Source organism: Strix uralensis, chromosome 5 (assembly GCF_047716275.1).
Source record: "Strix uralensis isolate ZFMK-TIS-50842 chromosome 5, bStrUra1, whole genome shotgun sequence".
Classification (NCBI taxonomy): domain Eukaryota; kingdom Metazoa; phylum Chordata; class Aves; order Strigiformes; family Strigidae; genus Strix; species Strix uralensis.
The window spans coordinates 40,365,861-40,393,793 of record NC_133976.1 but is presented as its reverse complement, the minus strand read 5'-3'; the positions used below and the strand labels follow the sequence as shown (position 1 = coordinate 40,393,793).

Here is a 27,933-nt window from a genome sequence, read left to right as displayed (position 1 = left end):
TGTAAAAAGAGCAACAGTCTCCTTAAATCTATTTCAATGTGGAGTAAAGTATCAGTTCCTGCATATAACGCTTGTAAATTTACTTTTTTATTTTAAGATTTAATATATCTATGCAATGGAACATTACTTACCTGCTGCCTCTCCAGCATTAGCTATTCCCCATGTAACAGCTACAGGCAGGTTATTTCTTCCTTAAACTTATTACACACAGCAGTGAACAATGGTTTTAAGACAAAAATTACAACAGTACTGTTTGTAACCAACACCTATTCACAAAAAAGCAGGAAATGAGGCATGACTTGTTTGATACAACTTTCAGTTTTACAAAATTTTAAAAGGCAGTTTTCATTTTCAAACAGGATTAAACAAACATGTCAAATATCTTCTCAGTAGCAAATAGTTCAATAAACACCAGTGATCCCATGCATGAAGAACTGAGGTACACAATTTAAGGAAAAAAAAAAGGGGGGGGGGGGGGGGGGGGAGTCTGAAGATGTATGTAGCCAAGCCCAACAGCATCAACCTGGCTGCAGGAAACCTGGCTGAGTGGTAGGCGACAAAAATATTAGAGCATTTCAGACTTATACAAAACTTTCACAGTTTTGCACAGGCTACTGGTCCCAACTCAGTAAAGCATAAAAAAAAAAAAATCACTCATGTATGCAAATAAGGTACTTAAAGCATATATTTACATTCCTTGAAATCAATGGAATGTAAGCACATGCTTTAAATGCTCTGGAAAACCAAATGGATTTAAGTGCTTTCCTGAACACGGTAACATTTTAGGTCGGCTGTAAAAATCTTCAAAATTGGTAAAAAAAAGAAATTGAGAGTTGTTTAAGAGTTGCCTCTTAAAGCCATCTGAGGTCTTGAAACTTAACTTAAAACATTAAGTGCAACTATTTGAGTAAGTGGAAACTCCAAGAATAAATCTGTCACGTAACAATTTACAATAGACTAAAAGTGAGCCTTTGTGCAAGGCTGCCAGAAACTAAGTTTTTGCAGCTTATATGAACTTTCTATTCATTTACATTTCACATAATGAAATTTAGAACAAATTCTTAAATTTCAGGTCAGCTTTCACTGTGAGCTCCAATAATTTGTTTTTAGGTAAATTTACAAAACCTCATCTGACAGATTTCATTAGCGCCACTTTTTCCTAAGACATTTAAATATTGCCCATCACTGACAAGGACATAAAAGTGTACCTTCTCTTTTATATGCACGTGTGAATAAACCCCGAAATATTAAAAAAATACTGAACCCATAAAGTCTGAGAAATGGAAACATCTGGTTTCTTCTGGCACATTTCTAATATACAACTATGTACAGACTGCTACGGTCTTGGGGGTGGGAGAGGGAACACACACAAGCACTATTACTATAAAACTGTAAACAACTGCAGGGTTTTGTTTTGTTTTTAAAACCTAACCTTTCCACCCCTTATTATGGATAGTTTAAATTCATATGAACAATTTAAGTTTACATTAACTGTAGTGTCAACCAGGATCAAGGCTGTACAAGAAAATTTTCAGTGTGCTAAAAAACCAGAGGCCTGGGACCACCTCTCCTCAAAACAACAGACCACAAAGAGCTGCAGTTTTTACAGTTTTATATATCAATTAGCAAATTCACAAGCCACCTAGATAAACACTGCTAGAAAGCAAAATAGCATTAAAGGTTTTATGTAACCACCTATTTTCATATCAAAATTGAATGTGAAAGAGCAACATTAGTATGTTTAACTCACTGAATGCAAGATTAGGTTGAGGCATATGCAAGAACTATTGCGATGTTTTTAAAGACAGCATCAATGTTTTCATTGTAACATTATCTTTAAATATTGCTGAACACAAGACTTTCCCTGAGGTGTAAACATCAAATAACTTGAACAGCTTTACACATCAGCCCCATTAAACAGTTTATTACAACACTACATCTACTGTAATCAGTGGTGCTGTGTACAGACATTATCATATGAACAGTTTAACATGAACAAACTACTATAAAAACAAGCATTTACTTGACTTTTTCCAATTGCTTGCACATTATAATTGCCAAATGTATATAACCAGTAATAAAGTTGCAAAAGCTATAAGGTTTAAATCACACAGGTTTCCCTCAAATAAAACAGTTAAGCAACATAAAAAAGTAAAAGAGCTACTGGTTACCATGTATGCAGATTTGCTTTATTCAGATCTATTCCTGTTCATTTTATCCATGAATCCTTACAGGCTCAGTTCAATCACATGAAGCAAACTGCTGGACAAGCATCTTTCCTTGAAGAATGTATCTTGTCTTGCACGCTGTTCCTCTTCCTTCAGCTGTAATGTGTCAAAATTTGTGATGTAGATTTTGCTAGTCCCCATAATACACAGAAAATTGTTGGCTTATCTATACATACACAAGTCGTGCATCTACTTCACCATAATGTAAGCTATCACAAAATACCCAGAAGCAGTAGCTACTTGTTTGTGCACGAAAATGTTTTCTAATACAATAGTTAAAAATAAAATTAATCTTGTTGTACAAAGTTGAAAGAATATAAATTTCACAGCTGAAGTATTGAATGATAAAGGAAGAAATAGCTACTGTTCCTGTGACTGATGGAAACAGTTATATAGAACATTTCCTGAAGTATGCACTCTGCAAGAGTAAATGAACAAGCACGTAATTTTGCCACAGCTAGATTTTTACATTTTTACCTGCCCACTTACAGAAGTTTTAAGCTGGTTTGACATTTAAGCAATGCACTGATTGTATAATGAAGTGGATGGCTCACAGCTCAGTAATATTTAAAAGTGCACAACATCAGATACCAGGACTTCAAAATTTTCAGACTAGTGGCAAGCAGGATGGGTTTCACATCTAAAGATACACGCTCGCAGTTTAATCATAAGAACCCACTTTTCAAATAATACAATATAGATTTGCAGGTTTCCTTGACTACTTGCCCTAGAAAAAACCCCAAGCCCTACTTCCTACTCTCATCTATTTTGGCAAATTAAGGAACCACACCAGAGTCAATTATTGTAAGAGTTCACAAAATACTTGGGATGGTATAATTCCATACACTGGATTTCAGTTGAATTCCATTACAAAACAATTAGCTATCTTCATTAATAATTCACAATTCCAACATTCAATAATTTCAAAATAGTTTAAATCAAACTGTTCAAAAAAACCAACACATTAAATTGTTCATTTGAAAACCAAGACATTTAGAGGAGCAATTTCATGAACATGCACCAGTACACAGCTGTCAAATATTTGTCTACTAGTATAATTTCAAGGCAGTTGGGAAAACAAAGTACTCAATATTTGCATGAACAATTGACACATTTCTTCTTCCTTTCTTCAAAGTGACTATTAATTTAAAAAAAGTGTAACCAAGTAGGCTCTATACACTACAGTATGCACATAAACTAATCCAAACCCAAAGCAGTGACTGGAATTTCTTTTCTTATTCACAGACTTTGTTCCCAAGTCATGAATGTATCAACCAGTAACTACTTTTGGGCAAGTTCCTTCCCCAGGGACCAATATTTCCATAGGTATTATGTACTTTTAAAATTAATTAGTAGCAAAGTGACAAAGTGCTGTCTCCACAAGATGTATTCAGAGTTGCGAGCTAAATTAGCACAAACAGACAGGGGAGAATCTCAGTTTAGTGGAGAAAGTATATGACAGCTGTGAGACTGCGTGTCAGAATTTGCTGCTCTCATCATACAATTGCTATGGCAAGAATTATGGATCTTTATCACTTCTATGGCAACAATTAACAGATCCAAAGCACCATATATATGATTTATAATACTAGCATAGGAAAGCTTCAGTTCCTGGAAATAATTTGCTAAATTTGTAAGGGTACTTATGGAACTACGGGAACTTTAAAGAATGCATGATAAACTGGATTTATGATTAATACTTTTCATTATAGACCTCTCAAGATGGTCATCATCACACTGAACCTTCATCTTAAAAAACACAACCAACTAAAATCCAAAGCAGTGTACATTTTGGTTCCAAGTATTCTGCCACTACATCTTGGCAAAATTGGAAGCCTTTGTGGTTCCAAAAGGAAGAAATAAATCTGTATGGATTATACCTTCAATGCTCAGCCCTTTTCAGTATTCTACAAGGAAGTAGAATATTGAAGTAAGAAACAACTTTAAAGAGAAAAAAGATTAAATCTCTAGTCAGTACTTGGCAATGCTGTTTTCCATCTGCCTCAAGCTCATATAAGCTATCCGTCCCAAGCATGTGTTAGGTTTGTACAATTAAACACCATACAGCAATCAGTTTCTCAGCACTTCTATGAATAAAACCCAAATTTCAGAGTTCTCTATTAAATAGTTATTTTGCGGTTTAAAAGTTAGGGGTTTATGCCAGACCATTTCACAAATGACATCCCAGAACTTAAGTGATCAAACATTTTCGTATTTATGCAAGATGCAACTTGAGCATTTTTTTTTCCACAAAGACAGACTTACAACAAAACCCAACAGATTTCTTATATAAAGCATCTTGCAGTAGCAACTCTGATTCTTCCCTTTAATTCCAATTATCCAAATAAGCATATAAAAAGCTTTAAAGAGCTTTTAGAAGTGTGAAAATCCTACAGTACTTTAAAGCTGTATGTGCAAACACGACATGTTTTGTTATAGTAATTTCTGATAATTTCAGAGATTGGATTTCAATCTCCCATGTTCACATTTCAGTAAAATGCATGATACACATTTGTCATTATATCCTAATAGCTCCTAAGAATTACTTCATGTAATTCCCCTTTATTGTATTCTGTACATAAAGGAAAAAAATATACAAAGCAAAAATCCCACAGAAAGTATCAGCTTGAAAGCCAAAATTTGTTTTAACTTAACCTACATTGCAGAACATCAAACCTCCAAATACTGTGATGCTTTATCTATAACACAGTGAGAAAGAAGGAATTTCAGGCTTGACTCTATGTCTTTCTGCATGTAAGCTGAGATACATACGTGATTCTCTTCATCATACGTGTACAGACTATTTTACCACCACTAGCACCTTCTTCCACTTGTTGCATATTCCCCACCCCCACTCACCCCATTAGAGTACTTACCTGGTATCTTTGTTTAATCTTAGTGTATAATTTAAGATCAACACCAGAACAATTCCCTGATTTTATAAATAAATTTACATGGTGAAAGAATGCTCCCAAACTAGTTTCATTCATCATAGGTCTTTCTTCTACTATCTCAGCCTGTCTATTCACCAAAAATAACCGATGAACAGAGGTGTGTTCAGAAAACTCAATCTCTAATTTACAAACTAAAGAGATGTGAACTACTGGCAAGTATCTTTCACATTAATATATGAGGAAGACACAAAAAGGTAGATCAGGCTGCCACAGGAAAACATAAAAATGAAGATATCTTTTTTTTTTTTGTAAAAAGAAATCTTAGTTCTCAAACCACAATGAGCAAAAGGAAAAAACTAAATTTGTTCATTCTTTGAAGAACACTGCTTCAAATCAACATTTTCACTTGCAAGTAACTTTATGTTTCAAATGCTATAAAGCCTTAAAGTTTCTTGGGGAATGTTCACATAGCTCAAATTTGTCAGAACTACTGACTTCAAACACCAAAGAAAAAAGCAGAGGATGTGGGGAACACAAAAACATAAGTGTGTCTAAAGACACCTCAGAAGACAACAAAATTACAGCATTGTGTTCATGGAAAAAGTTAATAAAAGTTATGCATTTATGCATTTGAAAATGAACAATAGCACACGGTTTTCAGTTTATTTTTCTTGAAGGTAGTAAGATGATTCAAAAATGAGAGAAATCACTGGACATTAAAAAACAAACTATATGTTTCTGTAAAGCACCAGAGTAGCCATAAAATAAACTTTAACCAGCACATAAGAACAGTGGCAGTGCTCGACTCTCAGTTCATGGTGGATTTCAAATACTGAATCAGATACACAAAGCATTCTTTCTCTGATGAACGCTAGATGCAGTAGAATAGTGCCAGCCCCACATATGTGCTTCCTCAAAAACACACATTTTTAAAAAGAGAGATTAGGTAAATAACACTTGTAATACCTTAATACTAAGAAGGTCTAAAATAATCCTAGACAGGTACACATACCCAGGTTTTGAACAATGCTACCACACAATCACTTAGAATTTCATTATTACCTAGAAGCTTATTACTAAAATAACTTACCAAAATAGGCATGTTCCTATTGATTCACAAGGTTTCTTAAAAGGCTAATTTCATATTTCACTTGATGTTTAAGTGGTTGTTAATATACTGTTACAGGACAATTCCTACTTATACGAGCAAAAATATAATGAATTACTTAAACTATCAGTACTAATTTTCCTTCCTGACACCAAAAAAATTCTAACCATGTTAGTTCTTGGATCACTCCAAAGCTGAAACTATTTCAGAGAGCTGAAAGCAGTTTTTGAAGAAGCATAAGCCTCAGACTTTAAATTACTTTGCTTACAGTGGTTTGAGAGCAGAAAAATCGAGAAAAAACATGAAATATGGAGTACAAAGTCTACATACATATCAACTGTTACAATGTTGTGGTTTTGTCTTTGCAATTAGACCAAATCCAGTTTAAATAGGAAATATTCAATCAACCCAATAACAAAAACATAAAATGAAAAATTTAACATTCAGCAGTTATAGAAATTCAGACAGATTAAGATTGGGACAATGTATCAGCTAGAAATACATCATTGAGTATCAGTTAAACTAAAAAAATCTGTCTAAAAATGTCAGGACTCATGCTGATGAAGTTACATTACTGTTCTGTTTGTACACATTGATTTTGCTGTTAATCCTTCTAAACATCATTCTACTGGATTCTTAAGTTTTCTCGAGTAATACAGGTTAGACATTTGTCTTAAATCCATTGTTCTCTTTTATATCTAATAGGCTTTCTACAAAGGCAAGATGTTTCAAGGAAATATTCAGTTTATAGTAATTCTGTGAAATGGATTATCAATGTACATGAAGCCTTACACAACTGAAGACACAAAGATCTTGCAAGAATTTAATTTTAAATAATGAAGTGTACAAACAGAAGTGTAAATACCTGCTATGGTACATCTAAGCTTTTTAATAGAGTTTTATAATTATGAACACATTTAGTAAGTTATTCCAATTTAAGCCATCTCTATAAATGTAATACAGTACAAACTGAATTTCACTGTATACAAAAATGTTCACAATGGACCTTTAAACTCTTCTAAACTAGATGTGTAACACTTTAAAAAAAGCCAGTACAGTATCACAGTTATGACTACAGGTACACAATAAGTATAGGTGCCATTCATAGGGTGCAGGCACAGAGGAAACTTCATGTTATCTGGCAAAACACAGTAATATGGGGAGTAGCTCTTTTCAGCACTGCTGGTATTTAATAAGTGACTGAGACTGTTAAATCCGTTTATGAATATTAATCAATGTAAAGAACAAAACAAAAAATGTATGGCAACATACATCTTAGTGAAAATGAAACATACAAACCAGGAGGTAACTGTATTTCTTTTATATATGTGTGTGTATAAGTATATAAAAACAAAACTACAATAAAGCCCTTCTTCATTAAGACAGCAACAAGACAAAATGTTTACAACTTAACTTTAAAAAAAATACCAAATGCTTGCATATACGTGCAGAATACTAAATTTGCCCTTTAAATCAAGTTCTTAGGACCTACTTTCTTCTTTGCACAAGGGAATCTTACCTACGCAACCCCTCTGAAAGAAAATAGAAGTGCCAGCACACAAAGTTGAAGGATGTTGCACATGTAAATCCCACCTGAACTGAGACTGAAACCACAGTCTCATTTTAAAATTGTGCTTTGGAAGTTATAAAGTGCAACCTAATGCTATTTGGTATGTTTTCTTGGGGTGACAAGGTAGGGAATCTGTACATGGCACAGAAACTCTGTATCTACATGCACAACACTAAATACACAAAAATTAAAACTAGATTAATAAAGTATGCCAAGGGTAAGAAAAAATAAACTTTAATTTCCAGGTTATTAACAGGTTTTAGTATGGCTTGCTCATCTCCACCAGAAGGAAAACACTCTAGAAATGCATCCATCACTCAGCTCAATGTTCACTTCCTCTTAATAACAACTATTTGCAAATATCACAAATACTCATTTATCATAAAAGGTAAAAAACCAGTTCAACAAAAGAAACTACATATTTTTTTTTAAATCTGTACTTTTATGTTCTGATGTTTTACAATTAAGAACCACAGTTGCTGTTTTTATGCAATTCCAGAAATATTTCTACCAGTCCTTTTTTTATGACAAGAAGTGGCATTAACAGATATATACTGCCAACTTATTTCAGCTGTCAAGTTTCACCTTCCTATTTAAGCCTTTGACTCCCCTTCTCTAGGTCAGTTACTGCTCTGTGTGTCCCCTGCTAGTATATGAACCCAAGACAACCCATTTAATACTTACTAGACTATAGCATTTAGTAGCAGAATTTGTTCTCTCTCCAAGTCAGTGAACACAAAAGCCTGACTGAAAAACCTGACATTTAACCAATACAGAATTATATTTTCACTTAGGAGTATACCACATTTAATGATTTCTAAAAATTTTTGGTCTATTTAACTTCTGTTAATGTACTTCCATGAATAAATACTACATGCAATTCTGGAAACTAAATCTGGAGGGTAGATGTAGGAGATGAAAGTTGGGCAGACAGGCAAGTCTGCAAGCTTTAATTTTAGTGTAGATGTAATGGGAAGTTGTTCTAAAAAGGGAAAAGACCACTGCAGAGGAAACTAAAAGGTAAGATTTTTTCCAACTGTCAGAGATAAGGTATTACATGGGTAGCTTGAATTCCCAATCCTCAAAATGGTACACTGTGTAATGTGAGGAACATTTCTACGTATTTTAAAGCTCTCACCAGTATACTGAAAAAAGCATTATTTAGCACGCTAGTCTTGTAGTAGCTATCTAGACAATTGATGCATGAGAGACTACTGAGATATGAAATAAAAGAACACATTAGTTTGTGAACAACCAGAAGAGAAACAATCCTTGTGTTAGACTTTTGTTTACTAGTCTTTAGAAAATGACTTTACTATCTGAGGGGGGAGGAAATGAAAAATCAAGGTGATGGGGAACAACTATAAGAAGGTAATACCTGAATTTAGCTAGAAGGCAGAAGACACTGACAGGTCACATTTCATAAAATAAAGAGCAAAGTCTGGCTATAACTCCTGAATTTGAGTAAAACTCACTGGAAAAAAGAAACAAAACACCCAAACAACACACTGCCATACTTGTGCAAGGACAGCGACTGTATACATGTGTTCCCTAACCTGAAATAAGCCACACGTGACATATGAAGGGCTAAATGCTGCAGTCCTTACACAAGTAGATTTTAAAATAAAAAGTTAGTATTTTAAAATACAACCATGAATTTCATGTTATCTTCTAAGGTTACAAGGAGAGCAGACTTATTCTGGCTTACTGCTTTTTTAAGAATTGGTTTAATTGCATTTTGTAAAAACTGCAAACATTAATACCACCTAAAATTAAAAAGGCAGCGTGCAAACTGCAGAAGATAATCACACAAATACTCCCTCCCTCCCAAGACCAGTTACCTGTCATTACTTACCTACGGTCATGTCAGATGCTGCAAGAAGAAAATGATTCAGTACATACTTCAGGACCATTTAAATGCAGACATTAATGGTGTAAACAATCCCAAACCTAGAGTAGTTACTTTTAGTAAGTCAGTAAACAGTAAAGTTCAAGAACATGAAAGAAATGCTCACCTTCTTTAACGATGACGATATTCTCTCTCTCTGTCTCGTTCTCTGTCGCGATCTCTGTCACGATCCCGATGCCTCTCTCTTTCACGGCTTCTTTCCCGATAATAGTCATCGTGACGATCTCTACTACGTGACTTGTGGCGCCTACTTTTTTCTCGTGACCTACTGTGGTCCCTCTCTCTGGATCGCTCACGTCTTCTAAAAGAAATTACTTCATTAAATTTTTCTTCAAAATACATGCCATGCACATGCCAATTTTGTATTCTGTTTATGAGTATGAATTTGATCCAAAAAGGATGAGAGAAGTATTTGTTTGCTGTGACGCAGATATGTTTCTGTATATAACACGGAAGAGAGCCACCACCTTTTATACCAGCTAAGAACTCAATTACTGGTAGTAAGGTGCATCCACTTTCTAATCTATCAAGGAAAAGTCAGAAAGTACATGCTCAGAATGGAGGATGAGATGGCTGAAATCAGCTGGGAGAATGCACCATACCTCAAACAATTTATACAACATGGCTGCTAATCTGCACACTGACTACACTACTTCTACTGTATACAAATGGACTAGAGGCTCAGCATTTGTCCTGACACTGAAAGTTTTGAAAGAAATACCAATCTCTGATTTGTACTAGTAGAAGAGTGCATGAGTTTCAAAATCTACCTACTCCCGATTTTAAGATTGTAATACAAAGGACAGCAGGCAAAACCATTTTGACCAACTTTTTTTCCCCCCAACTCAAGCATATTTCTTACTGTGACAAGTGTGAAGAAAATTACTTTTAAGCAAAATGAAAATTGGCAAATACCTTCAATCTTAATTTTCAATAGCAAATTCTAATAAAAATTATGCACTTAATTGATAAAGGATAATTCTATTTTGAAGTTTACACATTGCAAGAGTACCACATAGGAAAGGATCCTAAATAAAACTAAGAGTTAAATTTAAGCTAGTCAGATCAATTTTGAAAAGAGGGTTAATTAAAAGGCAGCTAAGTTCAGGAAACCCCTATTTGGTTTTTTCATGCCTTTCTTGTGCAACTCAAATCACTAAGCTTCTTAGAGGACATAGTTTCTTCTCTGTGAACTAGTCCTGCACTACACCTTCCCTTTTGTAAGTAAGGGCAGATGGAACAGGAAAGTTTTACCTGGATCCAGAACCATAAGATTTGGACTCAATTCCGTGAAGGCAGTCCTGAAGAGAGCTAATAAGTACTTTACAGCGATCATCTGCAGACACTTTGGACTGTTTAATTAAGGAAATTGCTGTTACCAAGGTCTCTATAGCACTTCCATAGTCCCCTGAAAAGAATATAAGATCATGATCAGAAAACTATGCAAATTAAAAAGATTTTTATCTGTAATAGTATTACCATGTTGAGTTACCTTCACTTCAACAGCCATTCAGAACATTTACAGTAGAACCAAATATTAAAATACTGTCCAGATCAGTACTCAGAAGGCATTCTCAGAAACTACTTAGGGCACAGTACAAAATCAGTCATAGGTTGGTACCTAAATTCAGCCTCCTATTAGGAAAATGTGGCTTTGGGACTGCCAGTTTCCCCATAGAAAAAAATATAAACTCTTTTCAGTTGAGTAGAATAGCAAGCACATGAATCGAATTTTACTAACCAGCACTGGCATCTGATACAGCTCTTGAAATGGCACTGCTTGAGATCGCCCTATTTCTATTCATGATTTCTTCAAATTCTGCTTCACTTAGAGGTGTCCTTGCAGCATCCATTTCTCTGCAAGCAATAAAACTAGTATTTAAAAGGTTAAGAAAAGCTTCAGAAGATATCATTGCAGTTTTAACAATCCAAGTTTGCAACTTTAAGCAAAGTGACAAACAGAAAAGAAAGCAGGATCTGGGTTTGGTTTTTGTTTTTGTTAAGGACCATGTTACAGTATAAAATCCTGAAAGCTAAAGGAAAAAAAAAAAAAGAAAAAAGGTAAAAACCAATTAAGACATTGCTGTATAAATAGTCTTATTCTTGTTCATCCCATCTATTTTGGAAGATTCACAGCACTTAATATTGTGCTTTACAAATATTTATAATTTTTGTAAAGTCCTCGAAGGTATGTAAGTAGATATCCCAATTGAATGGATGTGGAAATACATGTACATAGACAATGCAACTTTGAGCAAAATTAGAGATCATTTTTATAACAATACTGGAATTAGAACTATATGATCCTGTTTCCCAGATCTTAACCAAGACCAGAATGCTGTAACGTATGAAAAGTAAATATACTCTATCATCTTTAAGACACTCAATTTTCTGAATGATACTTCAACATTTTACAGCTAATTTTGTTTTTTTATTTCTGGTCAAGTTCAAGTTGCTCCAATTTGATCTCCAAACCAGTCATGGTAAGGAGGAAGCAATAAAGCAGAATCCTTGTACTCATTACACCTTTTTTACTTGAATTATTAGCTACCTATACAGAGTTTCAAAAGTAAGAGATGTTAACCTACACAAAAATTTTCCCAGAAGTTTTGCAGTGTCCTATTAGCCAGTCTCTGTATCATATAGAAAATTTGGAGAAATGTGTTAGACACAAATGTTGAGACTTAAACTGGCCCACTGCTTGATATTTCTAGAACAGTGTTAGTTGTTCTGGTAGAAAGAAAATGCAGAATAATAAGCAATGCTATCCTCTTAATTGCAAGAAGTGGAACAAGATCCTATAGCCAGTTTAGCATAAGAGGAAATGTCTAAAAATTCATACCTCCCTGAGTTTTGAGTATTATTTTTCGTGTGCCTCCCATAGAATGGAATATGTAATTTTTCTCTTATGGACATGTTATTTCCAGTGAAACGCCTATGATATATAATTAATGACAATTTAAATAGTTATGGATGATAGTTTTAACATTATTAATGAAAATACTGGACAGTAAGCTATACTGTCCTATTCCCACTCCTTCCCTCCCCAGACATTCTATGAACTGCAGACAACCTCGATTTTGTCCATCAAAAAACCACAAACACCTTATCATTTTATATATTTCAGGCAATTAAGCCAAATGCTTGAATTTATATAGTTTCTGTATGAACACAGTATGTACAGATGCGTGGGGTTTTTTTAAAAATTTGTGATAAAAGAATCAAAGCGTCTTTGCAGAAAACATTTTCAGCAAAAGTGTCTTTCATACTAGCAGTAAAATAACAACTGAAAAATCCAAATGTAGCTATGTAAAAAGTGTCTTTCTTACAATTTATCCCAATATTTTCTGTGACGAATACAAAAAATATGGTGAAAATCAAGAAACAGCAGCAAGACAAAGAGATGCTTGAAAGCACAGATGAAAAAGATGTTTCAAACAAGACGTGAAGGACTTGGAAAAGTCAAGTCAGAGAGACTCAAAAACTCTGTTCCAGATAGGATTAACCATAGGAAAAGCCACTGCTACAAAACACAGCAAGATTACACCAAATGAGCAGAATCATCTTGACAGGAAAGGCAGATTTTGCAAAGTCTTGCAGTAAATGCACACCTGGCTTTTAAGACAAAGACTAACTTTGAATTGAATCCTGAAGAAAAAAGGGACAAGCAGAGCTGCCTGAAGATGAAAATGGTATGAGCTTGGTATGGCACTGTACTCAACACACACACATACTCAAAAAGGAGAACTCCACAGCATTCTAAAAAGACAGCTTGCAAAGCACAATGATAAAGGTACTAGTCAAAATTTCAAGTTAAGACAGAAGCACAATCAGAAGCTGCTGCATAAGCAGTGATATATAAGTTTGCATGTAGAACACATGGAATGATGACACTGCCAAATACAAACAGTGAAGACAAACAGTTCAGAGCTGAAAAGGAAAAGGGAGATTACTGGTGTTGCATTTCAAGATTTTCTTACTGCTACAAACATCTTTGAGAGTATTTCACTGAGAGAAGTGAAAAGGGGCAAATCAGAAGACTGTTGGGATCCCTTCCACCCCTATTTTTCATTATTTCTAACATTTGCATTAAAAAGGAGAATCAGATGCTTCCTACAAGAGGAGTAAAATCTGCTACCAAGCACATTACATGAAAAAGCACTCACCTTCCAGGTGGCCCATAGTCACCTCTGTCATATGGTGGAGGTCGGCCATATGGGTCTGTTGGAGGTGGGCCACGGCTGTCTGAAGTAGGTATGCCACTATTGGCAGGTGGGGGGAAGAAAGCTGGATTCACATGTGGTGCAGGTGGTGGAGCACCTGGAGGTGGCCCAGGGAGATGTGGAGGAGGAGCAAGAGTCAGGGGTGGCCCAAGAGGGCCAGGTGGACGAGGGGGAAATGGACCCGGAGGTGGAGGTGGACCCTGCTGAGGTGGTGGTGGACCTGGTGGTGGCCCATAGCCTGGAACTGGTGGTGGAGGGCCTGGAGGAAGAGGCCCAAGTGGAGGCTGACCAAAAGGCTGTCCTGGGAACAGAACTGGTGGTGGTGGACGGTCACCACGATTAGGAGGTCCAGCTAATGGAGGTGGAAGGACCTGACCAGGAGGTGGAGGGCCTGGTGGGCCTGGTGGGCCAGGAGGACCTAAAGGTGGACGTGGGGGAGTCTGTCCAGCTAAAATAAAAAAATAAAGTTAATAAATATAAAGAAATAAAAGACTTAGCAAAATAATTTGAATTTTTGCCTTTTTTAATATTCTTAAAAACAACAAAAACAATTCTCACTGAACAATTTGCAGCTTACACAAGACATGCATGGTCCCACTTCGGGTCCAATGGCTTGGAAAATTTTTAACAGTTGCTTGACTATCAATACATAGAGAATAACATTAACTTGAAAACTGACAAACCACCCCCCAATCACTTAATCACCTGCTGTTGTTACCAAAACACCCAAAAGCTTACAAAAATCTAGAAAACATTGCATCCTGCTTGCACCTGCAGCTAGTCTTTCATATGGGGCATAAGATATATTATCTATTAAAAATACAGGAAAAGTTTTATTGGAGAAGGTAAATGCAGTATCCAAACCTACTTTCAGGTCCTCGTTAGTGTGTTGTTTTTTTTTTTTTAATTTGACCATGCCCCTTTGACTGTTAGTAGATAATCTACTAGCGAATTACATTTATTAAAATACTTAAGCTGAAATGAGAACTTTACTGCAACGCAAGCCTGACTGTTTAACAAAGATTTCTTTCGTATCAGATACCTGACTAAACATGAACACCTCCTCCTCAAATTTGTGGTATTCTAAGTGCCAACTAACTGATCTGTCAGTGAGCATGAATTAAAACTGAATTTCTGATGATGTGCAAACTTGTAATGCAGTAAGAAACAGTTACTTTATGCTCTGCAACACAGGCATTCTCACCCCATACAGCAAGTCAGAAAATCTGAACTACACTGCACTAAAGACAAGTCTACCAACTAACATGATCTATCTTAATTTTTTCATACTTCAAATATATGTACATTGACACAAAGAATGTCTCTAAAAAAATATTATTATATTGCTATGAAATTTAGGAAGTACAACTCCCTGATTATATATATCAAGAAAATATTGTTGAATCCTATAATCCAGCTGTGAACACTGTTTACAGCATGTTATTGAATTGCCTTGATCTTTGTAATTCCCCAATAAGTATGCTGCATTAATACAAGAAAACACAAATTAAACTGAAATTCCATGTATGAATTATTTTACCTGGGAAAGGTGGTGGTGGCCCTCCTGGCCCTGCTGGTCCAGGGAACCTGTCTCCACCTGGAATGGCACCTGGAAAACGACCTCGCCCTCTGTTACTAGGTGGAAACGCTGCTCGTGAGCTTCCTCCTGGGGGACCAGCTTTACCTTCCCCAGACATCTGGCCAGACTGTGTGGCTGCAATGGAAAAGCAAAAGCGTAATTACATAAATCAAAATAGGTTAAAGCTTTTCAACTCTTGATGCAGCACTAAAGCATGACCTTATGAGCACCAATTTGTTCCTCAGTACCCAAACCCAAAAGCTATTTGGGGAAGAAAAAGTGCTTTACTAAAATATGGCAGTGTTCCAGTATCCTCATACTAACGGAATAGGATCTTGGGAGACCTCCTTCAATGCAGCCCAAGGCCACAAAGAAACACATTTTCACATTAGGACTGCGAAGCACAAGACAAGGTACTGGAAGAAAGCACCACACAGAATCTCCCTTCCCCGTTTTATCATAAGTACAACTTATCCAGACATCAGAATTTAGTCCAATTTCTCTATAAGTGTTCAATTTCTAAATGCTGTTGTGCTTTTTTTAAAAAAATTAAATCCACAAGAAAATGAGGAAGCTTCTCCAACTGTAAGACAACAGTTTCACAAAGCTACAACCTTCTCTCAGTGAGTGCTTTCTCTTGCCAAAACAACAGACCTTCAGTGTATTAAGTGATTTTTAAAAATTTTTAAGAGGACCATCTTTAAACAAAGCTGCAACTTCATTCACCTTCCTAGAAGTACTTTATAGCTATTTTAAACCGTGTAGAAATTATCAGACGTGGAGAGAAAAGCTGCAGTACTACTTTTGGAATAAGCTTCTATTTTTCCAAGACAGTACATGAGAAAGTCTTACTTTTCCTTGACTGCATTTCAAACTGACTCAGAAATTGTTTATTACATGGAGTCACAACAGGATTTTGCCCATGCAATTCTCTTTTAGGCAATAAATCCATCAACTTTTTGGAGGATGCTTCTGATCCCACACCCACAAGGGCAAATCTGAAAGAAATAAGAAAAAAGTTACACTACAGTTTTTCCATTTCCTGGATATCCTGACACCTCTTCAAAAAGGTAACACAGCAAGCAAAAGAATACTTAAAAACCAAACACAGAAACTGTCTCACAGGTCTTAGTCCAGTTTTCAGAACAGATAACTCATTCTAGGACATAAGTGCCAGTACAAAATGCATCAAAATATATCACAGCAAAGGCAGCTTTTTGGTAGAGCATCAATACACTACACATTAACGCTTATGATCAAGTTGTTACTAACCATTCAGTGTGTTCTCATTACTACTAAGGAGAGAGAAAGGCACATTCATGCAAGGAAGATCAGGTTGCCAGTGAAAAATGGGCTCAAGCGCTCATGTTCAACAGTTAATGGAAAATAAAGCATGTAAAGAAAGATTTAATAAGACGTTGGGGGAACAGTATTTACACTATGAGGAACAACAAATACCACCACCACACTAACTGAAATCTAGGAATAGTCTTAATGAAAATAACCAACAACATTTAACTTGAAAAATAATGACACACACAATACCACCATAAAAAATTATGCCTGAAGTCATTAGGATGAAATTATATACCAAATCATCGCTGAATATCAATAAACAAAGATTATCAGTTCACATACTGACAGTTATGAAAACTGAGAACTCTTTCTCCACTCCCACCCTCCCAAACCTCAGTCCATTAACAGAAAACACAAATGACAAGTTCTTACCCTTTAGACTGGCCATTAGCACGGTTTTCAAAAAATTTTATCTCCAAAATATCATTTACCCCCAGTGAATGAACTGCTTCAGTTAAGTCTTCATCTGTTGTCCACTGAAAAATATTTTTAATATTAAACTATGAAAGCTTATCTAAAACACCATGAAAAGGGCAACTAAGTTTTCCATGGGGTTTTTGGTTTGGTTGGTTTTTTGTGTTTTTTTTCTTTTTTTTTTGGTGTGAAATTGGTCACGATGAATACTTTATTCAGGCTGTCAATATTTTCTGACCTTTGAAGCGCAGTCATTTATATTTCACAATTCTCAGAAAATTAATTTTCAAAATGTACACACTTCCCCATATGCTACACTGCATCAATTCCTCCACACAGTATTACAAAAAAATTTGTATTTGAGTAACTTTTGTTTCTGAGCACAAGGCTTCAACTATTTCAGTAACTGTTACTTTTTCCACACCAGATTTTTTTTCTCCCACTGATTCTATTATTTCCACACAAAAGTTAATTTTAAAAGTCATATCAACTCTTTGAGAGCTTTGACTAATGAGAGTTTAATCAGCTACGCATTATTTGTACAAAAATCGCAGTATTTACAGACAAAAGAAGGGAAACTAGTACAGAAACTATGGTTAGAAACAACTGCTTCCGCTTAACCAAACTGACTTGCTGTAACTTCCTATTAATTACTATGTAATGTTTAACAATTTCACTCATGTCTGAAGATGCAAAAATACACCAATGCTTATGGGTCTCTCACTTCTGTAACTCCATCACCTCTTTAAATTTCATAGGGGAAGTGCAAAGCAGGCTTTCAAGATTCTGAACTACTTATTTGATCTCTCTCAAATCAAGGCTTCTTTTAAAAATTCAACAAATTACTTTCCTGAGAGGTAAATCCAAAGAAAACAAACACAATAGCAATGCTAAAGTAAACAAATGCACTTTTTGTGGATTGGCTTCATTTATGAAGCCAAATAATGAGGAATAGGTACAGATCACTGCACATTGGGCCACCTGCTTTAGAAATTGTGACATTTGACTTCAATGAGTTCAGCTAATTGATGTGCATTCTACTGATTCCATTCATGTATTTTATAATGGTACAACTGTTAAGTCAAGTGCTCCTTTACTTACCTACTAGCTCCTGAAATTAGGATACTGTAATAAGTAATGAAAAAACACCTAAGCACCCATTAAGCATTCTTTTCCAAGTTTAGCACTAGTAAGAAATTCATCAGATGGGGGAAAAAACCTTGAATGAGAACTTTCCATGCATGGACTTGGAAGAATTTTATTTCAGGTAAACAGATATAAATTCTAGATAACTAATTTAGTTACTGACCAGCTCGTGCACTTTGTTTGCTTAACTGCAATCAACATTAAAATGCTTTAATTCTAACAAAAGTAATTGTCTTAAGGGCAACTGCAGTTCAGTGAGTTATCCCAAACCTGTTACTCCTACGATGGCAGAAATAAGCCTCAAGGCAAATACATGAAAACAGTTTTGTTGCAAGTCACTGCCCTGGAAAAAGGGAAGTGGAAGTAGGCCCCTGGAAAAAGGTAAAAAAGTAATTTCAAAAAAATCCCAGAGAACTTTTCAGTTTCTTTTTAAATTAAAAACTTCAGCAAGGGTTTACTAAAAAAATGTTCATTCAGGAGCCTTAAAAGTATCTGCAGGTATAAAGTATTTGATAGTTTAAACTTGTTCTCCTCTTTCATTCAGTTCTCTATAAACCTTAAGAAGACGACAGCACAAATATCCCTTCATAACACTTAAAACACAAGAGGAAACTTTAAAGTTCGTATTTACTGAAGATTTGCTTGATTTTTCAGACATCAAGACAGCTCCAGACAGGCTTACTATATTTCAGGTAAGAGAAAAACATTAACAAAAAACCACTTGCTCAGCTGTACTCTTAATATGTCATATAAAACAATTTTAAAGCCAAAAATATTTACAAAGAACTGTGTTAATTCTAAAATTCCTGGCTACACCAAAACAGTATTAGGATACTTACCCAAGTAAGATTTCCAATGTACAAGGCAATTCTTTTTCCAGTATACGTATAGACAACATTTGGTGCAGCTCCTTTACCTACATCATCCCCAACAGACGGTGGGAGAGAATCCATGTAATCACGATCTTCTGGGGCATCTCCATTATTCGCAGATGGAGAAATTACATCATCATATAAATCAATCTGATCATGTCCACCATATTCAGCTTCCTAAAATACAAAAGACACCTTGGTTATATTTAACATTAAACATTCTTAAAACTTACTTGAAACAAAACGCTGGGCTAGCTGCCACGTTCCACAGACACAGTAAGTCTGATCCAACACCTACACAACATCCCTGCTGAAAAGCCAACTCGCAGTTTCATCCACATTAAAGTATATAAAATGCTTATGACTCCTATTATATTCTAAGCTGTCAAGGAAAAATAAAATCCATAAAAAATACCTCTGGCCACTGTTTTGCAATGCTTTTGCCCTTGTAATATTAACAGAAATCCAAAAATCCCACAAGCCCTACTCTCAGAATTAGAGACATTAGCAACGTGCAAAATGAGACTCTAACATTAATTCTCAAGCAAATCTTTTTTCCATCAAAACATTTGGTAGAGTGAACAGACCAAGCTTCAAGAGCCCTGTTGAGAAATGCAGCATTCTACCGTTCAGATTTCTACTGCATTCCTAATTTGATTTTTAGCTTCTCATTCACAGAGGGGCCAGACGGACAGAATTCTGTTTTGTTTCATTAAATTTAATAAACCCAAGGGTTTGTATTCATTAAACATTTATTTATTCATGGGCTACAGAGGGACTATTCTACAGCATCAAGGCTGCCTCTGGAACATTTTGGTTCAGAAAAGCATCATGGGGTTTTGGAGTGAATCACTCCCTTCTCCCGTGGGTTGGTACAGGTTACAGCACAGTTCTGGCCAAGTAAACTAGATTCCTTTCAGAGGGAATGGAAACGAGAGTTTCTTTCCAGAAACTCTGCTTCATGTGCTCAACAACTGTATCCTACCAACTAAACGGGAACACATGGGTCAAGATCAATTAGTGGTCCTTCAGACAGCTTTGAATCGTAAATGTGGTAGGAATATTTGGTCCAAAAGGCCAGACTAAATTTAGTCTGAAGTAGACCATGCAAACAGTGTGTTAGGTAGCCAGAGGGGCCTGAGCACCGACTGCCTCAATCTGCCGATGTGCTACTACCAAGCCATATTACTTTTTATTATAGACAGCTGTACTGTCTCCAAAGACAAACAATTAAAAGAAGGGTAAAACATGCTGTTAATTATAATAATCTCCTTCACAAAACCACATGTAAGTCTTTTTTTAAAACACAGTGGGATCACTTAATCAGTGATATTGCTTAATTCCAAATATGAATGAAGCTGGGTGTTATATATTTGTGTTAAGGAACTATTTAAAAAAAAATACTACTTCTGATAGTTGCTATTTTTCATCTTATATACCACCACTTATATTCAATGGTGATCAACTCTACAACGGGATGTTGCTGTCCTTTTTTACTATCCTAGCAATCACTTACAATCAAACAGCCCAATCTGTGTGAGAGAGGTACCATCTAAATGTCTGACAGGAAAGCAGTATCTTCTCAGTGAATAACAGTGGTCTGACAAAAAGTTTAGGAGAGCCAAGCAGTGCTTAATGTTCACCTTCAGCTTCTATACTGACTTTCACAGGTTGCTTTGCCACATGCTAAAGCTGGACTTCAAAAGCCTACAGAGTGTTCCTGGACTCTTCCACCCTGATCCAGAACAGAAACAACCTCACCAGATTTTTATATATTTCAGTGTCTACTCTCTTGTGAATCTGTATGTAGAAACCCACACAGACATTCTACATAGAATAGTTCAAGGTACCAGATACAGTGACTAGAGGGAATCAAGTTGGATTCCACAGAAAAGAGGCTGCAAAGCTCGGAATCTTGATAGACAACCCAATATATCCACAACCATCATCAGATGCTCCGCTGCCTTGAAAATACGAAAACATTCATTATCAACTGCTATTCATACAGTGATGGTATCACTAAAATAAAAAAAAAAAAAACACAAAACAAATAAACTAAGTTTTGGCATTGTCAATCAAGTAGACTTGATCCTCAGTAAAGTGCACTGTCCCAATACACGCTAAACTTCAACAGAAAATTTCTTATCATCATTAAATTAAGTGAAGATTTCATATTTTCACCTAGTCTGTCCAGTTCTCTGCCTCAGTTTGATTCCTCCTGTCATCGTAACTAATGAAAGTAGGTTCAAAGAACTGCCTGGGACAGGCCTAAACATGACATCTTACAGCAAGATTAAGGATGATGTCACAAGGCAATTAAGGAAATCCTCTGCTAAATATGCAGTAATTCTAGTCATCTGTGTGTATGGATGATGACTTCAGGAAGTAGAATTCAGTCTTGGTAGACAGATCCAAACAGGCAGTCACCAGTCTTACAGCAGGTGTACACCAACAACTTATCTCTCAGAGAAGGATGAGGTCAGCATTGCCAAAATACCAGAGTAGGCAGCAGTCCACAGCTCCACTGCACTTCCCTAGTGGCAAGAAACTCCTCTGAAACAGATCAAGTTTCTATCACACAGGCTTTCAGATCACCATCAAAGGACAGAGAGAATTATCAGGGCAGCACAGCCTGCATGCAATTTTGGGGGGACCCAAAGTGCCCGATAGCATTGGTGCCTTAATTTAAATCAGTAAAGACACAACAGAAAACCTGATGTTGTTCACCATAGTCTCTTCTTACATTGTGCTGATTCTGCAGCCAGCACAGAATTCATTCAGTTACCAGTCTGTCAGCAAGGTGTGTGGTTAGATGACCAAGAATGATCTGAGTCAGCAACTACAAGTGTAGATGGAAGAGAGGTGTCTCGATGGCTGTTGCACAAGATCCAACAACCCTTCCTCCTTCATAGGTGTACCATGGAAACTTACCTAAACACGCCCTTACTTCCTAGATGCAGAACAGCAAGAAAAAGAATATAGGAAGTTTTACTTCTCTAGTCTTAGCTATTTCAACAAATGCTCTGCCTGTACTAGGAATATTTTTTGACCTCTTCCAATTTCCTCAGTTAAGAGAAGACCATCAAGCACGAAGAGAAATTATTTCTGCTCAATTAGAGTCATTCACAATCTTACAGACAAACATGCTAAGAAACAAAGACAGCACTGTTATTCTGGCCCCCTCTACAACTGACTCCTGAGTAGTAATACATTTCCAAAGCCTGTGTTTTAACTAGACCACAGTCTGAAATACTGTATCATTTGCTCTGGAAAATTAGGACTGAAATTCCACATTCTGTGCTATGAAATGGGACTGGGTGAATAAAATGGGTATGAAGACATATGCTCTCAAAGATTAATGCCAAACGAGCTGTTACACTTCCAGTTACTCAGCCCTTCCCCAGTACTTTGTATTTTAATTACTGCTTGCAGTGGTTTGCAACATTCAAATATGAAAGCCATAAACATCATGGTCATGTCCAGAAGGGACAAATTAGAAGTGTTATTTCTTTTTGGAACTTAGCAGCTGTACCTCTGAGTTGCAGAGAACTGGTCATTATCCCCTTTACAAGTGCTGCTTTGGAAATGACTTTTTTTTTTTTAAATAAAATTTCTTTAAACTGTACCTGCACCTGAGACTTGCTTCTTCTGCTCAACTCTGTTCATTTTAAGAGTTAAACACTAAATTACACCTCCAAAAAGACATTAAAAAAGAAATCGGTGATATAAATAAAATTTCATTTAAAAAGTTTGCTAGTTTCTGAAAAACACTAAATTAAGAAAAAGCAAATTATCCAACTTCTCCCTTCTCACTTTTTCATTCAACTTACAGTATATGTGGTCAAGAACTCTGAATACACATTAGCATCCTCACCTGAAAAAGTTTGCAGGTCCTGAAGAATGACAAGTTAAAGACATAAGCAAAAGTCTTCTTGGTTTTGATTAGCTGCCTGAACACAGACAGGAACCTTAACAAAACAGCTGGCCTTTGATGTTTCTAAAATAGCACACTGCCTGTGGCAGTAACATCCACCAAGGTGGACAAGTTTGTTAGACTGAGATGCATGTTTACTCTACAAGCCCAAACACTCTCAGCTCTACAACTGGCACACACTAAAATTTAAGCAATCTGATCCCTTGTCAAATAGAGTAACTAAAAATTCACAAGTAGTCAAAAGTATAAATTAAATGAAGGTAGTATTGCTGCTTGCATTAGAACAAAGATAAGGCACCACATGAAATAGTCTCAAGTCTTCTTTATAGTTTGATATTTACAAATGTACGAAGATTGTATCTTCCCCAGGCCCCTTTCAATAGATCAACAGAACTGATGAAATACATATGCAATAAGGTATTGCGCATACATTTTGTAATAAATGCAGGTCTGCCAGCTTATGTTTTTCACGACCAGGACAGCTCTGCCCTTCTGAGTAGAAAGTTATTATACCACGATCTGTCCATTCCCTCCCATAATGAGACAACTGTCCTCCTGATATAAAGGCTGTTTTTAATAACCTGTTTTATGTGGCCATTAAAGGCTAGCTTTTATTATTTACTACACAAAAAACTATTTTTCTCTCTTGTGTTATAGACAAGAAGTCAAGAGAGTAACTAACACGTTCCTAGGAATCTGTAGCCACAGAGGTTTCCAGATAATTAGCCGCTTAGCTGCTTACTCTATCTAAATCACTTTTATTATCCAGTTACAAAACACAAAGTCAAAACTCTTTCACTTCTAATTTGTTAGCATTTAAATATCAAACTAGAACACTACAGGCATGTTTAGACATATCCACAATACAACTATACAAAGTATACTCATTACAGTATAAACAAAGCAAGCACTTTTCCCACAGCATTAAAATAAGAGATCCTTAAATTGTTTTGCATCCTCTGCTTGGTCAGAAGGATTTTTATATGTATACATATGTACAGTACGTATAATAAAAGCAGTTTTTTAATGCTTAATTATGTGCATGTGTGTATGTGAAAACAAACTGGGAAGAGCTGATCAGAGCATCAGAGAACTTGACAATGCATGGTCACATAGATCTTCATGACTGCAGGGAAGTAACCCAGTCTGCTGGTCAAAGTTGCAGGCAACCTTGAGTCAGATCCAAGCTGGCCTCATGCATAGGCTCCTCATTATCTCAGTATCATGCACTAATACTCCAGGTTTTTGTGTACAAAAACACACCCTAATATTTGCTAAAGTGCCTCTAATCTTACTGCAGTCTTCTGTCACTAAAAGAATGCCAGCCTCAGCCATTTGTATGCAGATAATGCAGTTCTTGTGTGCAGCACAGATCTCTTTCTTGAAGAGCAAGATGCGTAACAGATGTAGGGAGATGGTCAAAGTAAAATACGCCATGCAATACCTACTTCTTACAGGTCAAAAGCAATGTATGCAGGAAGTATTAAATTTATGAGACTCTTGTCTCAAAACAAGACTTTAAATAAGTATGAAAGACTGCTGGATGAGGAAGCCAGCTTAGAAGAACAAAACGGAAAGTGACTCAACCAAGTTCACCCCCTACAAAAAAGGCCAAAAAAAAGCAAGCACAACTTAAAAAAATACAACTGGTGGGAGCCAAATTGAGTAAAGCTGTAAGCCCAAGGACAAAGAATACGATTATGATGAACAGTAAGTTAATGAAAGAGGCAACACTGACAGACAGTTTTGATGAGCTCCAGATGGAATAGGAAAGATGCAGTTTCACTAAAAAGATCTGACTTCAAGTGAAGTTAGTCAGCTCATTGCAACCAACACTAAACACAACCCAAGAGATCTCAGTTGTCATCCATCTTAGCCAGCTTGTCAACCCGGGCTCTGTGGTCTTTATTTCACCCTTACAATCTGTGGTTCATTTAGTGCTAATCAAGCAGAACATCCCTCCCCGCCTTCTCCTGGAAAAGGGCATTAAAAAAAATCCCAGAAGAGCCTCAAGGATGAGTACCTTGAGGCCCAGAACAAGACAAAACAACCAAGAGAAGCTCATCCAGCCACAAACCCTAACCCGTTTACTACAGATGCAAACAAGTTTTGTCCCAGGTTGGTTATAAATACAGTTATATTGTACCCACAAGAACGACAAAACTACACAGTATATTTTTCAGTCCCTACTACCGGCAAGACTAGTGGAAAGGGTTCCTATAGTTGAACTCAAACAAATACTGGTAAGTGAAATTAACGTAGCACAGCACAATCAAAGAACAATAGCTTATTGCTTTACCCATAAAGGAATTTCTTCTTACAAATATGGTGTTCCGTAAAGTGTCAGCTACATAAACAAATTAACAATGCAAATCACTTTCTCCATACAGCATATTCTCAACTGTCATTTTCAGCCATCCACAGATATGCAGAATCATGTCCCGTCTTAACAATTTAAGATGTCAGCTTCAAATCAGAAACAGTAGTTCATGAATAGAAGCTTATAGAGGACCCCTCACAACGATGTCAGAACTAGAGGGAGTAAGTAATATTGTAGACATTACTAACAATTAGCCTTCTTTCATTCTTGACAGAAAGAAACAGGGAAGTGGTGTCGATCTTGCCCAGTAAAACTTTCTATTTTAAAGTAATATAGTTCAACTAAGCAGGTCCTGAGACATGAAAGTCACAAAAATGAAACTTGGAAAAGAACCAGTAAAATCTGGGGGAAAAAAAAACACAACACCCAAAGCCAAGCTGAAGAAAAAGGAGCACCTAGCCTCTTCTCACTTTTCTGCCCTATATTTTGCAAGGTTCACAAACTGAAGCAGCAAACTGCAGAAACACAGCCCCAGCAGGAGAGCAACTGGGGTGAATACAGTGAAAAGAGGAGAAGGGTCTCCTGACTGCTGGAATAAGCTAAACCACATTATCACAAGACTCTCTTCATCTGTATCTTCATCCTCCCTTGCATCATGGCTATAGGGAATATCAATATTAACCACAACCTCAGTAGACCAGGACTGTGTGAGCACAACACAGCACCCGTCACTTTTGTTCTGGCAGTACCTGTCTGCACTATACTTACAGCACAGAACTTTTCTACTCTGAGGGCATCTGCACATATGAATTTACACAAACACCACTGGACTCAAATTGTTTTTTTCTAAAAAAATTGATTTGTTATCACTTTTACCTGGAACTGATTAAAACAAAACCAAGTTATTCAAGAAACTGAAGAGATGCACTCTTATGCTCAATGGTATTTCTCCTAGGGTTCACCCCCATTTGAATTCATATAATGGGTCTTCAACTGTAAGGGAGGAACCTTCACATGTAGAGAAACTAAGCAAATCAGTCCTCTCCATCACCTGCTCTCTGGTATGGCATTCTTTTACAGTATACCTTTATGAGATTACTAATTTCTGAATTACTTTATCAATAAATATCTGAAGAATTAAAGTTTCCTGAGCTAGTTATAAATTGCTATCCAAATTAATTGTGACTTCCATAACCTATTACCTGTATCACAGTTCTCTGTAGGGCAGGCAGGCATACACTTGGGCACTACTCAGTAAACCCAGTAAATGTGTGAAAGTGAAGTTGTTCTCGGTTATTTACATTCTAGAGCAGGAACAATGCAATCTGGGGCAATACAAACTGGAGAAGTGCAGGAGTCACAAACAGGACAGATGACACACAAAACTGCTATGAACATCAGATTTCGGTAGGAAAGTAGGCACACGGCTTTTTGGGAAAGATGAGGGGGTAAAAAAAGAACTAGAAAAGTGAACTACTTGTAACCCAGGGAAGTTCTGTTTATTTCATCCACCGTTCCTCACCAAAATAGAGCTCCTCCTCTAAAAGGCTGCGTGACTTTTTTAACGATTAGGAAAGAATAACGAATAATTAAAAAGGAAGACAGTTTCTCTAGTGCTGCAGAATAAAGCTGTTCTAGTTCTGCCTCCCCCGCAAAGAGCGGCCGAGAAACTGCTACCGCTCGGCGGCTTTTTCACTCATCTGCGAACAATGGCAGTATTTCCCCTCCGCCGGCGGGAAGGAGCTGCTCTCCCCACCGCATCCGGGAGGGTCCCATCCTCCTCGGTCGCCTCCGGCCCGGGGCGGGAGAGGGATCTGGGGCCTCTCCTTGCGCGGGGACTTGGGGGGGGGGGGGCAGGCGCTCGCCCCCGGCGCACCGCGGCCTCCCTCGCGCCCTGCCCGCCAGCAGCCTCCCCTCAGTAACCGCGGCCGGGCGGCACGGCGCGCCTCACCGGGCCGGGCCCCGAGAGCCCCCGCGGGAGGGGCCGGGCCGCGCCGAGCCGAGCCGAGCCGGAGGCGCGGCCTGCCCCCGCTCCGTACCCGCGCAGAACCGCGCACTCGCCGGCGGGAAAGCCCGGCGGCGGAGCCGGCCGAACAATGGCGGCGGCAGCGGCGCGGCCCGGCCGCCGCGCTGAAGGCCCTGCAGGCGGCGCGGCAGCGAAGGCGGGCGAGAGAAGGGAAGGGAAAGGAAAGGAAAGGAGAGGAGGGGCCGCGCCGTGCCCGCCGGCCGCGCGTACCTGGTTGAATTCCTCGCCCACATCGGCGTAGATGTCGATGTGGTCCACGCCGTCCGCCATGATCCCGCCCGACCGCGCCTCGGGCCGCCGCCAGCCGCGCCCGGCTCCGGAGCCTCCGCCGCCGCCGGGAAGGGGGAGGGAGCG

General features: G+C 37.4%; 1 protein-coding gene across 6 annotated transcripts; it reads right to left on the bottom strand.

Moving 5' to 3' along the window:
* Window positions 1–65: 65 nt before the first annotated feature.
* Window positions 66–27,933, bottom strand: CPSF6 (cleavage and polyadenylation specific factor 6). Of its 6 annotated transcripts, none has more exons than XM_074870546.1 (12): window positions 27,790–27,933; window positions 19,267–19,476; window positions 17,240–17,343; window positions 16,364–16,509; window positions 15,473–15,646; window positions 13,876–14,380; window positions 12,552–12,644; window positions 11,451–11,566; window positions 10,964–11,117; window positions 9,816–10,010; window positions 9,656–9,673; window positions 66–2,324 (listed from the first exon to the last, which is right to left on the bottom strand). In XM_074870546.1, exons 1-10 carry the CDS (start codon window positions 27,847–27,849, stop codon window positions 9,821–9,823), a joined length of 1,752 nt encoding a protein of 583 aa, XP_074726647.1. In that variant the 5' UTR covers window positions 27,850–27,933; the 3' UTR covers window positions 66–2,324; window positions 9,656–9,673; window positions 9,816–9,820. The 6 variants fall into 6 exon arrangements, with proteins under 6 accessions (XP_074726647.1, XP_074726649.1, XP_074726645.1 ...); XM_074870548.1 differs by having other exon boundaries at window positions 9,816–10,007; XM_074870544.1 differs by lacking the exon at window positions 9,656–9,673.